Source organism: Molothrus ater, chromosome 9 (assembly GCF_012460135.2).
Source record: "Molothrus ater isolate BHLD 08-10-18 breed brown headed cowbird chromosome 9, BPBGC_Mater_1.1, whole genome shotgun sequence".
NCBI classification, from domain to species: domain Eukaryota; kingdom Metazoa; phylum Chordata; class Aves; order Passeriformes; family Icteridae; genus Molothrus; species Molothrus ater.
In genome coordinates this window covers 8,667,730-8,685,980 of record NC_050486.2, presented here as the reverse complement: position 1 = coordinate 8,685,980, position 18,251 = coordinate 8,667,730, and the positions used below count along the sequence as shown (strand labels likewise).

At 39.6% G+C, this 18,251-nt stretch overlaps 1 protein-coding gene and 1 long non-coding RNA gene across 3 annotated transcripts in view; one reads left to right on the top strand and one right to left on the bottom strand.

Annotated features, from left to right (window-relative positions):
* KCNT2 (potassium sodium-activated channel subfamily T member 2) overlaps positions 1–14,810 on the top strand; it is a 115,078-nt gene extending 100,268 nt beyond the window's left edge. For both annotated transcript variants that reach the window (XM_054515724.1, XM_036387642.2), the window contains 5 exons: positions 1,320–1,403; positions 2,689–2,817; positions 9,011–9,311; positions 11,178–11,262; positions 11,596–14,810. In XM_054515724.1, the coding sequence (XP_054371699.1) occupies positions 1,320–1,403; positions 2,689–2,817; positions 9,011–9,311; positions 11,178–11,262; positions 11,596–11,707 (711 nt within the window). In that variant the 3' untranslated portion in view covers positions 11,708–14,810. The remainder of the gene's footprint in view (positions 1–1,319; positions 1,404–2,688; positions 2,818–9,010; positions 9,312–11,177; positions 11,263–11,595) is intronic.
* LOC118689398 (uncharacterized) lies at positions 25–10,773 on the bottom strand. Its single transcript, XR_004980613.1, has 4 exons — positions 10,637–10,773; positions 5,311–5,391; positions 4,987–5,227; positions 25–149 (listed from the first exon to the last, which is right to left on the bottom strand). It is a non-coding gene; the product is annotated as an uncharacterized LOC118689398 (long non-coding RNA).
* Positions 14,811–18,251: the final 3,441 nt, after the last annotated feature.

The following is an 18,251-nucleotide window of genomic DNA, read 5'->3' as shown; positions in this document are numbered from 1 at the left end:
ACTTTCATTCCACCTGTCCTTCCTTTGAACTGCTATTGCTCATAGGTGATTTGTCATTTTTCTAGAATTATCTTTCTTACTCCAAGTTAGAAATTCTATAACAGCAGCTCTTTGTTCTTTTTCATAGTCCCATTTTCTGTCTTTTTCTTCTGCAAGAAACAGAGGAAATGACATGGGGAACATCAGGTTTCAGCTGGTGCTTCCCATTATAGGCTGAAAGAAAAGCCTTCAAATTATCTTTAGGACAGTGACTGAAAAAGGAAAACTTGGTCTTGCAAATCCTGGTGAATAAACTTGTTAAACTAATGAAAATTCCATGGCAGAAACGATGCTGCCAAGATAACAAATATGTTTAATTTGCAAACAAAGTTTACTTGAGATGCTCCTTGACATTTAGCCCATCACAACTGGGAGATTACCAGTGCAAAAATTAAAATAGTTCAATCACTATGTATCAAATGAAATCCATCTAGCTTCTGAGTTTGAACAAATCCAGATTCCATAGCTCTAAAGGATTTCTGTAATACCTTTGTGGGGTATTTCTTTGTGAAACCTTCTTGGTTAGCTGTGTATTTGCATGAAGCCAGCAGAGCTACGGCGTGTGTTGCGTCCCAAGGGCTGCAATGCTGTCCTGCTACACCTGAGTGAGTACAGGTGGCAAAGAACAGCTCAGCCACAGCTAAAAGAGCCCCCCCATGGCCCCCTCATTCCAGCAGCCCAACCCAGGAGGAGAAATATTTGTGATTTTAGCTGCTCTGATGTCCGTTCCTGGTCTTAGTCTACACTTCTACACTAAGCTTAATTTCTACCTATTAACCAATAGCAACACACTTTTTAGCAGAGCAACAAGGCATATTAACCCTTAAAAATCCTTCAGATTATTCACTGGAATAAAATAATAGCAGTGTCACCTCAGAGGGACCCACTGAGGACTGCAGAGCCATCTAACATCTGCCAGTGTTTCTTTTGCACAGAGGAGTTCATTATCATTTCACACCTCGTAGGGCTAACACCACACTCCACTGACACATCCATCTTTGCTTTTCCTGTGCCTTGTTATGCCTTAGTCTGCTGAATCTTGTACATTCCTTGCATGCACATGCAGAGCCAATTTGGGAAAACTTCCTTTATATAAGTAAATTCAGCCAAAAGAAAGGGATTGGTATTCCTACAGTGATTAAGATACTTAAAGAGATGGACTGTAAACACAGATGTATAATTCCTTTGAAAGTCATACATAGTGCTAATGGTTGCCTACTCCTCTGTTCATTAAAGCTTTTTTCTTTCTCTTCTGTCTCTCCTGTTAAAATATCTTGCAGTCATTTGTGAAAGATTATATGATTTCTATCACAAGACTTCTGCTGGGACTTGACACCACACCAGGATCTGGGTTTCTTTGTTCTGTAAGTTATTAAAAAAACCCAATCAGTACAGAGTACCAGAGAAGATTCTGTACTGTCTGCAAAATACTTCAACTTTCTTTGTATGGCATTTCCTTTTGTGAAAGTTCAAGGAAGGCCATCTGTTTCTTTTTTCATCAGGGAGAAGGCAAGGACATTAAACAGAAAACATACCCATTTTTAGTTCCATAGCAAAAACCATCTCCCTGAGAAAACACAATGCATTTTATTCAGCAGAAAATTGGAAAGTCAGGAAAACACAGGAATAGCGCAGTTTATATGAAATAGCAATGGCAGTTCGGCAACCAGTAGATAAAAGCCAGGAACCTGCATTGTGCAACCTGACCAGGACTATCTCCCAGTCCCCATTCCTATGGGCAGTAAAGGCCATGAGTAGTTTTTATATAAAGATCAGATGTATTAAATGACTAGGAGTTGGAGTTCAAAAGTCATCTTTTTATTATATGTGTCAATATTCCTCAATGCAGTTTAACTGCGTATATACACAAATAAAAACACAACAGAAGTAATTTTTACTAAAATAAACCCCACTTTTCTGTTTCCTCCCATACCCACTATACTCTGGGTAGCAAACAGATCACTACAAGTTGAGTTATTTACAACTTGCTTTGTGGCCATCTATAAAGAATGGCAGGAAGGTATCAATGATGGTTTAAAAAAGTTGTTTAAATATAAATGATGTATTTCTTGGCCAATCACTAAGCTTCATTACAGTGAATGTAAGAACACTTGAGAGTACAATTGACTCTCTATAAAGGAACCCATACATCTCAAAATAAAGCTAGTAATGAAGTAAGTGAGCTTCATGTAAGACTTTTTATGCCACTTATGCTTAGTGTACTACTTCCTCCCCACATATTCAGCCTGCAGTCTGGTGGACAAAATTCAACATACTCATGCACTCCAGTTTGTCCACACCAGTTTCTTACTGCTGAGAATATTTAGTTTATTCATTTAAATTTTAGTCAAAAATAGACACTGGGTGAAGGCTGCCATGTAAATTTTAAGTAGTCTTAAACCAAGACCAGAAGTTCATAATGCTAAACTGCTTCTGCTACAATGTCTTCTAAACAGGGAGAAAGCAAAAGAAACAGTCTGACAAACTCAATAGAAGTTGCAGATTTGTTGCAGAGCAAAGGTGCAACACTACAATGGGATAATTACCAGCTAGTCTTTAGTTTTGGGGTTTTCTTTCATGAGTTGCATAGTGAACAAGTGATAAACCCTCAACAGTTAAAATTCCTCTCTCCTATTATTATTTGCTCAGATGAAAATCACAGAAGAGGATCTGTGGATTAGGACATACGCCAGACTGTACCAGAAGCTTTGTTCCTCTACAGGAGACATTCCAATTGGAGTCTACAGGACAGAATCCCAGAAGCTCACAACATCTGAGGTGGGTCACTCACCCTGCTTTCCATATGTGTCTGACTGCAGAGTGCACGAGGCCTCTGCTGACACTGGCTGGTCACACAACCCAGGCTGAGCCCCAGGCTCCAGCAGTGCCCAGGGCCAGGGCACACCTGGCCTTTGGTTCCTGTGCTCCCCTCCTGGGGATGCATGGGTGGAGCCAAGGGGCAGCTGGGCACGGCTCAGGAGTGAGCTCGGCTCTGACCTCGCTGTGCTCACTAACAGCAGGGTTTGCACCAAACCCTCCACCAGGCCCTCTGGCCCTTGTGCCAACAATGTGTCCATGTCTCAAAACAGGTGGCATTTCATGCTCATGTGACCTTCTAATTCATTCTCTTGTTGCTCATTTCTAGTTAGTGTTATTTTAAGTACTGTGGGATCTTTCTAAATTTAGCTGCCAAACAGTGATAATATTTTATATATGTATTTCTGTGTTTGCCACAAATGTGTACATTTCTCCATCTCTCTGTTTATAAAAAATGGCAAAAATACTTTTCCCTGACTATTTAACATACTTTTGTTGTTTGGGCAGCTTTGACTTCTGTCATGTATTATCCATGTGTTTACATGACCATTAGTACTGCCATCTCATTAAACCATGGCTTTCAAGTGCAACAGTGAGCAACAAGCCTCTCCTTTCTTCTGAAATACTCAGACATAGTTTAAACTAATTTCCAAGATAGGTAATTTATATTTTCTTTTCCATATTTCAGAAAAATATTAGAAAACATTCAGGCATATAATGCTTAATGGCAAGATTTGCTCCTGAGGAAGTACATTCAGCTGAAGTTAGTTTTATAAAAGGATGATAAAAGAGCTGTGGAAGATTCCACCCAGCTCATGGGAATATCTCTTTGTGGACTATCACTTTCTCTGCAGGTGGCTTTTACAGCTTAGCCAGTGGACTCTGTCACTGCAATAATCTCTTTTGAACTATAGCAGCCTTAACATAATCCATCAGAATCATTCCTTGGAGAAGAAGTCAGCCTCACTGCTAATATGAAAAAAAGGTCTGTAACAGCCTTCCACAAAACAGAGGACATACTAGATTTTAAGAATTCATTAAATAAGGATAAAAATCATGGAAATGCTTTATTCTCACATTCAGGGCTGGCTCTTTAACTTCAGGTCCACAAAAAGAGAATGAGGAGTTCTGCTATTACTTCCTATCAACTTTCACAAGTAATATCACAAAGAATTTGAGTTAAATCAGGTAGAAGATTAAGGAAGGGAGGTTGGAGAAACCTTCTAGTTAAATTTTCAAATTGTCAGGTGTTGGAAAAATGTGGAAGAATGGCACTCCTCCTTTATTAAGTGAAGAAAATGCAGTTGCTGGTCTTTCTAGGCTGAAGTCTCTGAATGCAGACCTTTAATGTTATTTTCACACAAATACTTGTGCAATTTCTTGTTTAGTGAATCAGAATTTGTACAACCTTTCCCCTCTAGAGAGGGGCAGGAGAATCTCCCCTCACCTACCTATTCCCCAGAATGCAAAAGAGCAACATCTTGCTCTGCATCTGTGGCCTTTATGGATAGAGACCTACAAACACGGAGATGCTGAAAGCCCTAATCTTTCTGCAAAGTGTTTGTTTTGAAGTTAAAGGATTTTTTTACTTATTTCACTAATGAAATATTAGCATAGGTTATCATTTTAGCTTTTCAATACATTAAGCCAGAAGAATGTCATTGGGTAAGGTCTTTAAAAGAGAAAAAAGAGAAAAGTAGTTCACTCTTTTTACTCAGGAACTATGTACTTATAGCCATAAATTTGAAGGTTTATAACTCAGAGAACCTTCAACATGATTATCAATTTGAGTTTAAACAGAGATAAGAAAATTTGTACTGCACATACCTGGATGCTGTCCTGTAATAGCAAGGGTAATTTGAGTCATGAGGACACAATATGCCAATATTCATATTTAATATGTACAGTTGATCTTTTGGCTCTCCCTTTTTCACTATGCAAATGAGAAGCTCTCACTTCACTGACAGATACTCATAACTTCTTTAAAAATAAAGCAAGATTTCAGTGACCCAGTAACTAAATAAGAAGTGAATCTAGCCAGCCTCTCAATGACTATCACACCTATGACCCAAACCATTTCCACTACACTCAAAAAATATAAAAAAGAGATACGAAATCTTTTTTCATTACCTGTATGGCTGCTTTTCTGTGGCTCCTGTTTAACAGTCCATATTTGTTTCTTTAGATTCACTTCTGTTTAAATTGTCTTTTGTTTTCTTGTTCCCCTTCCTTTGTCAGTCACGACAAATGGCTTCACAAGTAAGTATTTGCTTATTCTCTGCCTGTTTCTGGGTGTCCTGGTTGAGGCAAGCCTCACACAGCTGCTGGCTTGCTTGCTCCCCCAAGATGGGATGGGAAGAAAACTGGGAGGCTGAAAGGGAGAAATCTCTGAGGCTCAGGTAAAGGCAGTTTGATAACTGAAGTAAAAGCAAAACAAGCAAATAGTTTGCTCACACTTCTGATGGGTGTTTGGCCATCTCCAGGAAAGCAGAGCTCCATCAAGCATTTCATTCCTCCATCTTCTTGCAGTTGTTCCTGCAGAGCAAAGCACCCTGGATAAGGGATATCACTTTGGTCATTTGGGATCAGGTGTCCTGGCTGTGTCCCCTCCCCACTTCTTGTGCTCTCCCCAGCCCCCTTGCTGCTGGGCTGGGTGAGAAGCAGAAAAAGCCTTGGCTCAGTGTAAGCACCACTCAGCAGTAAGGAAAACATCCCCATTATCAACACATTATCATCACACATCCAAAACACAGTCCCATACAGGCTGCTATGAAGAAATGTTACTCAATCCAAGCCAGAAACTGTACAATTGGTTCAATTGTGGGAGTGAAATCCTAGAGAAAATGGAACTGTGCCATGGATCATCCTTGAGTAAATGGATGTTAAAGTTAGTCCATTGTTCTGGACACAAACAGCTTGCTAAAATCTGAAAGCTGACAGACTGGGAATTTCAAAGATGTCCCGTGGAATTCTGGTTCCTTTTGGGCCTGCTCCCATTGAATTCTGAAAGTAACAAATAATCCTTACAAGTGAAAAGATCATCTGGTGAAAGCCTTAAGCTTACACACATTAAATGCTAGTGGAGCAAAATCCCCAAGTTTATCACAGAAGGAAAAGGTGGCTGTACTTAGCAATGGTTTAGCCAGCTTTTGGAGCAGAAAAGCATTTCTAGAGCCCTGGATGCAAGTAGCACTCTTGGTAGGCAGAGCAGTAAAATTTAGTTAGTATAGAACTTGCAGTAAGGTAAAAAATAAGTCACTGCTTCAGACTGGAACAGATGAAACTACACCTTCAAATATTTCACATCTTACATACAGCTCCCAGGGAGCAGCAAGGCAAGGGAGCAAAAATCTGAGGTGAATCACTGTTTGGTGTTACCAGCACAGATATCTCAATCACCATCACCTCAAATATGTACACTGGTGTGCCTGTGAGTACATTCCCATTCCTGCCATGTGTTGACCAGCCTAATGTTTAAATTTTAGGGCCTGAAACATTCTATTAGAGCATCATGCCTGAGTAGGTCACAGCTGTCTGGCAGCACAAGTGAGCAATCACACCCTTCAGGACACACAGTGAGACAGGAACCTGCCCTTAAAAACAAAAAGCAAACAAAACCAAGGGTTTAAAGGCAAGTTTTTCTTCTCTGCGTGGCACAGGAGTGACACCATGGCATCAATTATGCTTCTCATGCAACAGATTTACCTGATATGGAACAAGAAAATGAAATTCAGTGAAAACAATCAAACCTCAAAGTAATGATAATTATGAAAGTATTTTTAAATGAAGTTCAAGACTGGTTAAATCAGAGGGGGACACAGAGAAGTACTTTGCACTGGAATTTTATCTTCTGTGTGTTTAACAGCTGCTACTGGCAGACACACTTTTGTGCTGCTTTTGAAAGAGAGTCTGGGCTTTGATTTTGCTTTGTCTTTAAGTTGAATTTCTTCTTCTTGCATACAGCAAAGAGCCATTCTGCACGTTCTCAACAGGCAGGATAAAAGCTTCATCATTGCTGAAGTAAATATTTAGCTTTATCACCTTCCCTTGTGCTTCCAGCTCACCTATGCCAGTGTTTCAAAACTTCAAGCTAAGGATTTACAGATTTCACAGAAACAAAATACTTATTCTTTCATTTGGCCTCACCCATTTAATCTCTGACTCAAGAAGTGACTTACCTATCACTTCTGTAGTGATGATGATTGGTCTCTGCCTTTACTGCTGCCAGCAGGTCTGGTTATTTCTTTTGCCAAGAGCTTGACAAGGAAAGCTGCCAATGCAGGCAGGAAGAAAGGCAAAACAAGACCATCCTCTACACTTACTTAGTTCATACCAATACCAATTTCTTCCTACCAAATAGCTCCTTCCTACCCATAAGTAGCACCTTTTCCTATGGAATATACTCTGCCTACCTTAGTCCTTGCTGTAAAATGCCCACAAACCCAAAATGACAGTCCACCAAACACCAAAATCAAATTACATTCCTGTTCAAAGGGATCCAGGTTCTCTCTTCTTCCCTAACCTCAGTGGAGTCAGTAACAAAACTTCAAAAAATCAGGTTGTTTAAAAAAAAAAAATCCAACCAGAAATCCCTTTTCTATTGCAGACTAAGCTGAAGAGCCTCAATAAATTAGCTGGTCTTTATTTGAGGCTTATTGCAAGATCCTAGTCTAGAATATTAAAAATGTGATTTTACTTGAAGTGCTACAACATAAACATCTGTAGTGTTCTTTTTAATTATGGGGTTTGGTTGTTTTGCTGTTTGATTTGGTTTGCTTGTTGCTTTTTTCTTTTACACAGATAAAAGCTGTTTTGTTCTAAAGTGAAAAATACAAGTATCTTTCACACTGTATCCAGCTTACTCATATCAAATACTATTTTATGGACCCCAGAAACCTCACAGATCTGTGGTGAGCCTCTTACAGAAAGGTTGTATTCAGCACTGATTAGGTCAACAGAATCTTGCTTTCAGATTTCATGTTAGTGGACAAAGGACATTCAGTAGCTCCTCTGTTAAATTTCCCTTATTCACTGATTGCTACCAGCATATTCTGTCTGAGGGGATTCCCACAAACTCAGCCTCGTCATCTTTGTTTTATACTTTGTGTATTTATTTTAAACACTCACCACATTGAAATCTGTGACCAGTAACTGGGCAATGTGCTTGTACTGACACCATCAAGGACTTTGCTATTCCAGCATCAATAAAAGATATTCAAATAGCACAAGAAGAACTCAGGATTGTTAAGGAACTGGTTTTGAAAATAGAAATTAAACTACTCATTAAATTTAAAATACACATTGAAACAATTTATCTTAACAAAAGTTATCTTTTGAATTGTTTCCTCTTATGTTCTCTAGGAACTTTTGTATGATAGAAATGCACCTGTAGTCCATCCACCTGTGTTATTTCAGTACTTGTACGTGCACATACCACTGGTCTTATTTGGGTGGCATAAGGAAAACACAGCAACAGAGCAACAGATTTTGGCTCTTAATTTTGGGGGGGATTTGTCTCTACATGAGTACTGTCACTATTCCTTTATAAGGTAGGAATCAATTACTGCTTTCACAAGAGGTGCCCTGAATCACACTGAAGGTTATGCATCCTAATTTCATGTGTCCTGGAAGGTCAGGAAGACCTGGGAATTTGAGACACAGTTAACAGGCACGTTGTACCTGAGGTCACAAGAGAGTACTGAAAACAATGCAGCCAAAGTTGAAACATTACTTAATGAATCCACAACACACATGTAAAAAGCAGTTACACAAGTTGGATTTCTGAAAATATGCAGATTGGGAAGAAAGTAATTCAGAACTGATTCCTAGATTCAGGAAGGGCAATATCAGAAGGCTAAATGTGCTCTTCTTGGAATCACAGTGCAATTGGGCAGAAAGTAACACTTACCTGCTTTTGCACTTGATGAAAGTATTTATGTTATAAATGAAAGTATTCATGTTTTTACATGAAAAGTCAAAGTCTAGTAAAGGGTGCCCAGTTCAGGAACACTTGCTAAGTACAAAGAGCTGAATCCCCTCAGCTCCTTTGCAGCCAAACCCCATGTCCAGCTGCACTGTAAGAAAGAGGAGAGAACATCTTCATCGGCTTCCATCTAATACAGCCCTTCATCTCTCTTGTCCTTTTCCTTTCAAGTCTCAAATCTCCATCAGTGTGGAGGATTGGGAGGACACCAAAGACACCAAAGAGCAGTTCAGCTGCCGCGGCAACCACCGCAACTCCACCTCCAGCGACCAGTCCGACCACCCGCTGCTGCGCAGGAAGAGCATGCAGTGGGCACGGCGCCTGAGCAGGAGGGCCCCCAGGCACTCTGCTAAAACTGCTGAGAAGATCAACCAGCAGAGAATGAACCTCTACAGGAGGTCAGAAAGGCAGGAGCTCGCTGAACTCGTGAAGAACAGAATGAAGCACCTGGGCCTTTCTCCAGCAGGATACGGTACCGCTATACAGTACTTCAATAGCAACATTTGCATGGTGCAAGGTGAACTATTTGTAAGAAATGATGGAGCCAAAACCAAAATACTAAGTTTATGATAGTGCTTTTTGTTTTGCTGGTTTAGGTTTGGGTTGTTTTTTTTATTAAATTTACCAAGAGTAACTGGGAGTCTTTTTAATTCTCACCCATTCCTATGCTGAGATGGAAGGCTCAAAAGGTAGCACGTCAGTCACATTTATATTTAGTAGATGATATGTGCATACTGAATTTATAAACATTCCCCAGTCATTGAACAGCTGCACCACATTTCCACAAAGCTCTTGAAATAAAGATGAAAACAGGGCTGTTGTGAAGTTCACTCATATGTCAGGGTGAGGAGTTGTTTATATGTGAGGGATGTTGCCTTTTCCCCACAATTTTCAAAAATAACGCCAAATTATCATATGAAGTCATTTTTAGAAAGCATGTTTCACTAGGTCTTTAGATGCCATTTTTATCCATCAAATCATTCTCCAGCAAGGCTGGTTCAGGTTGCTTTTTAATTTGTAGGATTGTTTTGGGGTTTTTTAAGCTATGGACAAGAGCTCTGTAGTACTTTTTAACACATGCACCACAGCTGCCTAGGTTGCCTTTCTCCAGCCTTGGCCCTGTAGCATGTTGGGTGGAAACCCCAGGACTATGGGTTCTGATTTCCTAGAAACACCAGTAATTTCTAGATCTGTAAATACAGGCTCTTTACTTCACAGCCCATCTGAATAATTTCTATGCCTTCTTTCTTACAACATGTTTCTATACAACTCTCTGCAGAAAGATTCAGGCCTAAATATTTTCCAGGGATTTTACAGGCCACAATAACATTTGATCAAACAGAAAAATGTTTTGTAAATTTAATTAATATTTATATTAATAACAAGAAAACTTTGTTGTATTTTTGCTTTTCTTTTCAAATCCTAGTTAAAAGCCAAAAGTAAATATTCATTTCATTACTCAAATTTAGGACTATTAGATACCATCTACAAAGCAGTAAAATCTTGATAGTTAAATGCTTTACCTGATTACATTTATCTGATTCTGAGTTGTACATTTTCCTAAAAAATACAGAGGATTTAACACAGAAGCACTGCCTTCTCCTTTTGCCTCTCCTCTTTAGTCTGATAAGATTAAAACCAGTCTCACTGCAGCAGCCCAAGGAGTGCTCCAACAAAAAATGATACAAAAGATATTGCAATGGCAGCTACAAAAGTGTAGGTTAGACCTTAAAAATAAAAATTATCAGCCTTCTTTTCAGCCCATCATTAGAACAGTTAAAAATGCAAGAGACATACCACTTTCCATTTATACAGCCTTCACATTTCAAGCCCTTGGCACGGGTGATAAAAGGAAAGCGCTTCCTAGATAAACAGAAAAAAGGGAAAAAAAGGTTTATGTCAACCAAATCTGGATATGGATGAGAATGCCATACACCTGCATTTAACCTTGGTCATCATTTGAACTTGATGCCAGCCAAGCACAGGAGTCCCTGCTCAGCAGAAACTTACCTAAGCTTCAGGACAGATTGGTAAATCACACAGAAACTGGGTTACATTCAAATTGCTATGACTGAAAAAAAAACCAGAAGATTTCTAAACATTAGAAAACAGGATGTTTTTACAGCTGATAACTCAAAAGATAACCTGATAATGTCAGGTAGTTTCAATATGAGTACAGTTGAAAAGAAATTGCTAAACTTATTTGAAATCACTCTGACACCAGACACTTTTCTGCAGCTCTATGAACTTTAATCAAATTAATATGTCAGAAGTAGTGCTTTTCACAATTCATTTGTAAATGTAATTTACTTGGTACTTTTTTTCCCCTGTCCTCTAGATGAAATGAATGATCATCAGAACACCCTTTCCTACATCCTGATCAACCCTTCTCCAGATACAAGATTAGAGCTGAATGATATAGTGTAAGTTAAAGCCACACATAAAAAAATAGCCGCAAGACCTGAAAAAAAAAAGAGACACGTCTATTTAAAGAAGCATCTAATTATACTATATCTGTATATACTTTAAAAACACATATAAATATATAATAAATATATTTATAATGTTGTTAACTTGTCATCCTCCTCTTACTCTGCATTTTAAATCGAAAAAATCTAACCAATGCTACCACAGGAACTAAACCAAACTCCTTCAAAGTCTAAGTCCTGCTCAGATCTTTTCAACATTACAACTGTCTGCACTTACCCTGGCTTGCAGCATATTGTTTTAGTAACAGCTGTGGTTTCTTTTTGTAGATACTTGATCCGACCCGACCCATTGACTTATGTTCCAAATGCTGGACCCAGCCGAAAGAACAGCTTCTGCAATACAGTGGGACAGGACACCAGGGAGGAGACACAACTTTGATATGGAACTCACCACAACATTCAGAGACAGTTTTATACACATGTTGTTTCCACTAACCATTTTGCAAACTGAGTGGTATATTTTGTTCAGATTTTGGAAACAAAATGACAGTGGGTAAGTGACCAAATGCAGAAATGTGGTGCCTAGAAACTCTGATTTCAGGGATTGTCAGGTCTATGGCCTGTTCAGTATGGAAGTTGAACTTTGTCAGCCTAACAGAATGATGACATGACACCTGTTGCTATTCAACCCACATGAACAAATGTCAGATTCCACCACATTTTGCTTAGATGTTCCTAAGCATATTTAGGTGGCAGCATGTCAGCGACTGAGTTTTTGACCAATGTCAGATTATCTGATGCCCACAGAGAGACAATGCCTGATTTGAAGTAGCAAATATGTTAATACCTAAAGCTGCCAACAAGGCTTTGTGTGTCAAGAATTCAGTCTTTGAAATTATTTTCAATCTCAGCCTGTCATCCATTTTTTATTAGCACAGATTAGTTTCAGTCCCATTTCAGCCTCCAGGACCTGGGTTTTTGTTCCTTGGCTTTACACAGACCAGGTTGAATGACACAACCTGGTCACACTGCAGAGGCTGAGAGTGAGACACATCAGTGACAGAAGAGCCCAGCTGCAGGAAAGTCCCTCCCATCTCACACAGGCAGCTCTCCCAACACTGGCAAAAATCTGGGACGTTACTGTGTGAAGCTGCATACAGTGGTAGCTCAGGTGAAACAATCCTTTGAACCTTGGTGGGATTTTCTATAGAAACCTGAGTTGATTATAACACAGAAGTGAGAGCATCCCTCTAGGGAATGATTCCTACAACAAGCCCTGAACATTTTCATGACTATGCCAGAACTACAGTTTGTCCATAGCATTTCATGCCTAGTCATCCAGATTACCCAAAAGTGATACCTTTTTACATGAAATTATGTATCTCATTGAAGATTAAAGAGATTTATAACCCATTCCACTAAAAGAATGTAATTCCACATAGTGTGAAAAAGCATTATGGATCTAAAACCTCTGCTGTGGCATGATATACACACAAAAGCATCTGCTTGTGTAAGAAGCAACTACAATTGGTCAAGCTTTCTACAGAATTAAGCATGTCTGTCCATGATCTTCCAAGATCACTGTCACAAATGGGGAAGAACATACTTGAGGTTTTAAACTCCCTTCTGTTACAAGTATCCACATAGAACCAAGTAATTTTGCAGGTAGTCTAATATGGGAAAAATGATTATTCTCTGAACTCTCTTGATGTCCTATTTGTAAAAAAAACCCAAAAAACAGTCAAAACTGTTTCTATTCTCTTCAATATTAATTGGTAGACGTATTTCTGTTTCTAAAACAGAAACTACAACCAGATTGCCCAGTTAGCAGCTCGTGGATGTGAGCCTGTTTATCAGCGTTTTAAGGATACTGAAATCAAGTCACGTTCATATTAGGAATGACAGCAAATCTGCTTTTACTTCCTGCTTTCCTCTTAATGATTCCAAGGTTTAACAATTCAGTGGTTCTGCTTAGAGTCCATTATTGCTCAGTGCTTTTCCACACTTGAGTCATTCACTAGTTTATTCACAGATAAAGTATTTCAAATGGGCACTGTGGGAAACAAAGAAACAATTGAAACAGCTGCACAGACTGAAGTCTGCATTTTTTCAGAAAGAAAAAGAAACAGTATATGGTACAGGATCCTGTCCAAGACCTGTCATAGAAGTTACCCAGAAGAGTTTGCATGTGCAGTGTGAATAACTTTTCTATTTTTAATACCTTCAGGGAGAAGACTCTATTCCAGTCAAATATTTTTTTTAAAAAAACAAGTTTCTTAAAAATGTTCATTCCAAAATATTGGAAGGCTCTGTTTTTGCATACTGAAGGCTTCTTTAATGGAGTCTCAAGGAGGCAGAGAGGCTTCCAGAACCATGGCTATCCCTCCAGCAGGCAAGCTGGATATTCTGCTTTTAGCCTGAGTCACAGTTCACAGGAATTCCTGTGTGTGTACACCACACACCACTGATTTAAGGACTCTCTGCCAGAAGGACCCATAGCAAGGGCTTGAGTCCTCCTATTTAACAGCCCATAAAGCAGCAGAAACAAGCAGTCAGCTGTGTCCATTTGCCCACTTAACTCAGCAGAGTTGCTGCTTGGCTAGATTGGAATTGTGGCATCTAATGTGACCCGGTATTTCTCCAGGCTTAATGAATTTCTAATTGCTCATTAGCCCCAGAAGATTTGCTAAAGCAAACACAAAGACAGCTGGAGACACTTGGAGTCCCTAAAATGAATGCAAGGCAATCATTGTGAACCAAACACTTAGTTCTCTTCAAAAGACAAGCAAGGTAGTAAAAACTAACAGCAGCTTCTGATGAAGCAGAAGTTCTAATAACTCATGAATAATGTATCACAAAGTTCAGCTGTTCAGAATAATGCTGTCTTTCATGTTGAAAGCAGAACAGGTTTGCTTCCTCTGGAATATCTTCACAAACAGACTGCATTCTAGTGGGATTTTGATCTTCCAAGACCAGCCTAAGCACCGCTACATTATCCCTGAATGAGACAGTATGCACGGTCCCTCAGTGGCCAGGGAGGTCATTCTTTAATGGTCATCCTACAGGCAATCTTATGTTCACACACTTTTTTCTCATCATGATTATTAGAAATGTAACACAAGCCTAATTGGACTGGAGACCAGACTGAGGAACAGGAGTCTCAAGGCTCAGTGCTGGAGAAGGGATGATGAAGTTCTAGAATGAGCAGGGTCAAATGACTGTTGAACAGAGAGGTTTGAGCAGGCAACAGTTCACTCAGTAGAGGGAGAAATGTGGACCTGTGCAAAAAAGATTATTTCTATCTGTGCTACCTGTATGTATTTTTCCTCCTGGCTCACTTCTATCAACAACCCAAAGACGGCCCTCGTCCCCAGCACTGCCTTAGCACAGCCCAAGCATTTGGTACGCAGAGTCACAGACCCAGAGAGGGAAGTGCTAGCTGATAATAACTGCTTCATTCTCAAGGGAATTTCCAGCAAAGCAGGAACCTATGAAAATGTGTTACCTAGTCTGCAATAAAAAAGTCTCAAGAACTCCTTCAATGGCATGCAGTGTGTTTCCTTAACTGTTCCACTCCAATTCCACAACACACATGAATTCACGTACAAAGTAAAAAGCATAAAGTTCTTGAGTTTTTAAAAGCTGCAGTGGAAATGAATTAGTGAAGTTGTGACATTTTGTCTCAGAAATTAAGAGCGGTTATTTCCCAGCATAGATATTTTCTCTCTCACAAACAACTTTATACCACAACTATACTTTAACAACTTCCAAGTATACAAATGCCTATTACTGAATATTACACCGCTTTATTTACCCATGCACCAAAAAGAGCTAAAGAACAAATAAATGTTAGGCTTCAGCAGTGAAGGAAAACTGAAATGACATCAAATGCAGCAGAGGTAACACATAATTCTCTAGTTTCTAGAGATTTAGGGCTGAAAGCAATCATTCTGTAATTTTGGAACACTGACCTGAAATTTTGCAGCATTGAATTCTGCTTGATATCCAATGGAAACCAGCCACTAAAATCTGGAAATGAATCAATAATGTGAAGCAGCTCTATGCAGGTACATCAATTTGTACCTCAAGGTTATAAAAATACTTCTTCAAGGCAGTGCTATAAATGTAGAATTTATAAAACTAAGCAATATGCATGAAATATGGTTGCATATTCTTGATATTCTATTAGAAACAACCCTACCCACCTTGAAACAGATGTACAATGAATAAATGTCTAAAGAGCAGCACTTCAAAATTTCAGCCACTGTTCTTTGTGCTTGTATGGTATGCACTGCAGTGATACAGGAAATGAGTTAATAATTCATATTAAGTTATTAATTCATATTAAGTTATGAGATCACCCAGATTTTGCTTCTTTTCATTTTCTGAAGTTAATTGAAAATATTAATGATAATATTGTTATATACTTAATTATTGCCTCCACTGCCAATACAAGGATGTCAATAATGGTAATTTAACACAAATATAAACTCCTAAGAAGCTTAAAAAGGCAAATATTTCTATTTCATTAATTAAAAAAACAAGCATTTGACATTCCTGTGAACTAAATTTTCTACAAAATCTAGACTTTAAACTGTTATGATTTGGAACTGGCCCATGCCAACCAGCAGAGAGACTGGGAGGCAAACTATGGAAATGAAAGAGTAAGAACTACTTCATGTGCACACCAATTACTGATCCTACTGATCACTTCTCCTATTTCTTCTATCCTTTCACCAGTATGGGCTGGCTGATGAACTGGTTCATTTTGCTGGCAAGTCTATAGCTTTTAATAGTTTTAGGTTTGGTATTTATTTCTGCTAGGATTTATAAACTCTCACTGTTTCCATAAATGTACAGTGGTGTGGCAGACTCCACAGACTCCAAACAAAAGCAAGGGATTAGTATCTTTATAGCCTTTTATTTGTACAGCTGGCCAGTCTTTGTTAATGCACGTTAGTGATTACGCTGCTTGTGCACTCAGCTTCAGGGTGTGGTGAAGCCTCCATTACCTTATCTTATACAATCATGGAATCATTAGGGTTGGAAAATGCCTCCAGGATCATTTAGTCCAGCCTTTCACCAAGCACCTCCATGCCAACTAAACCACACCACTGAATGCTACGTGCCACGTCCTGTCACTTCTTGGGACACCTCCAGCAATCTTGACTCCACGACTTCCTTGGGCAGCCTGTTCAAATGCTTGACAGCTCCTTTCCATGAAGAAATTATTGCTGATGGCCAACCTGAATCTCCCCTGGTGCAGCTTGAGGCCATTTCCTCTCATCCTATCTCTGGTTGCCTGGCAGAAGAAACCAACCACCTCTCTATAACCTCCTTTCAGGCAGTTGTAGAATGTCTCCCCTGAGCCTCCTTACCTCCAGGCTCCTCATCAGACCTGTGCTCCAGGCCCTTCCAGGCTCGGTTGTCCTTCTCTGGACTCACTGCAGCATCTCCAAGTCTTCCTTGGACTGGGGGGCTCAGAGCTGGACACAGGATTTGAGGTAAGGCCTCACCAGTGCTGGGTACAGAGGGACAATCCCTTCCCTGGTCCTGCTGGGCACACTATCCCTGCTAAAATCCAGGATGCCCTTGGCATCCTTGGCACAGCTGGCTCTGGGTCAGCTGCTCTCAGCCAGCACCTCCAAGTCCTTTTCTGCTGGGCCCCATCTTCAGGAATTACTGAATGACCTGGAGAACTTCACTGCCATCCAGGCAATAGGAGAACATGTGAGGGTTGAGTTTGTTTGGTTTTGCTCACCTTCGTGGGTTGTTACTGCACAACCATGCATGACATGGTGCTCCCCACCCAGGTAAAGGGAACAGACTGCAGAGCTGAGCTCATTGCATTGTTTAATGTAAGATAAAGTTGTCAGCTATATAAGTGATGCCTTAAGTTTTAGCTTTCATGTTTTTCAGATTCTGTACTGCCTAGGGGTGTAGCTCTGAGCTTCATATGAAGTGTCAGTAAGTTCTCTTCACAAGGTAGGTAGACAAAACAATCCTATTCCAGCTTGAGATCGAGGACAACCATTACAATTTTCAGGCCCAAAAGTATAAGCAATGGAGAACTGAAGAGAGCAACAAGGAGGATGGAACTTCATAACCTGAAGCTGTAATTGGACAATTAACCCCAATAGGCAAATGAACCAAGACTTATAAAAGTGAGAGGCCAGTCATCCATTTTTGTGACCATTTTGGGTCCATCTTAGGTGTAGCCCTGGGCAGGCTCTTGTGCTGCCCAAGGTGTATTCATTGAGGCCTTATAATAAATAACTACTTTATTCCTTTAGTTCTGTCTAGTCTCTGTTCCAGGTTCAGCCTGTCTAGGCATCACAAGATGTCATGGCTTCTGTCAAGTAATCAACATATTATGTCCAAAAAGACTCATTTTTAAAACATAACTTCCTGTAAAACTTTTAAAATTTTAGCAAATACTGGGAGACCTCAGGGCCAGGAAAGCCCTGAGGGAGAGTTGTCCTTGCTAGCTGTATCTTTCCCAAGGTAAACACAAAAAGGTCTTGCAAGTCCAGATGAATAGGTGCCCATTTGAGATAGAAAAATTGTCCTGTGTAGGTATTAGCTGAGTAATAATATTGCTTAATAAAAAGGTCTAAGACCAAATTCCTGTAAGGGAGAAATGCATTGTGTTCAGTGGTTGCACCACAGGTTCCCACTGTCTTTCAGTCCTGGGTGGAATGGAGCTGCACAGAGCACACAAAGATTGCACTGCAGGATTCAGGGGCTTCTTCATGAAACACCATCATGTACATTTACAAAATGTCATTGGGGATGCATATAATGTATACTCACTTTCTCACTTCCAGCTGAAGTGTTTGGTGTTCATGTGATTGACATTTTGATTTCCATGTGCATCTGATAGAGATTTGGACTGAAACTTTTATCTTCTGAGGTTAGTAAGCACCATCTTATTTTTTACTTAACTATGAGGATATTTCATACACAGCCGAATGCCCTAAAAT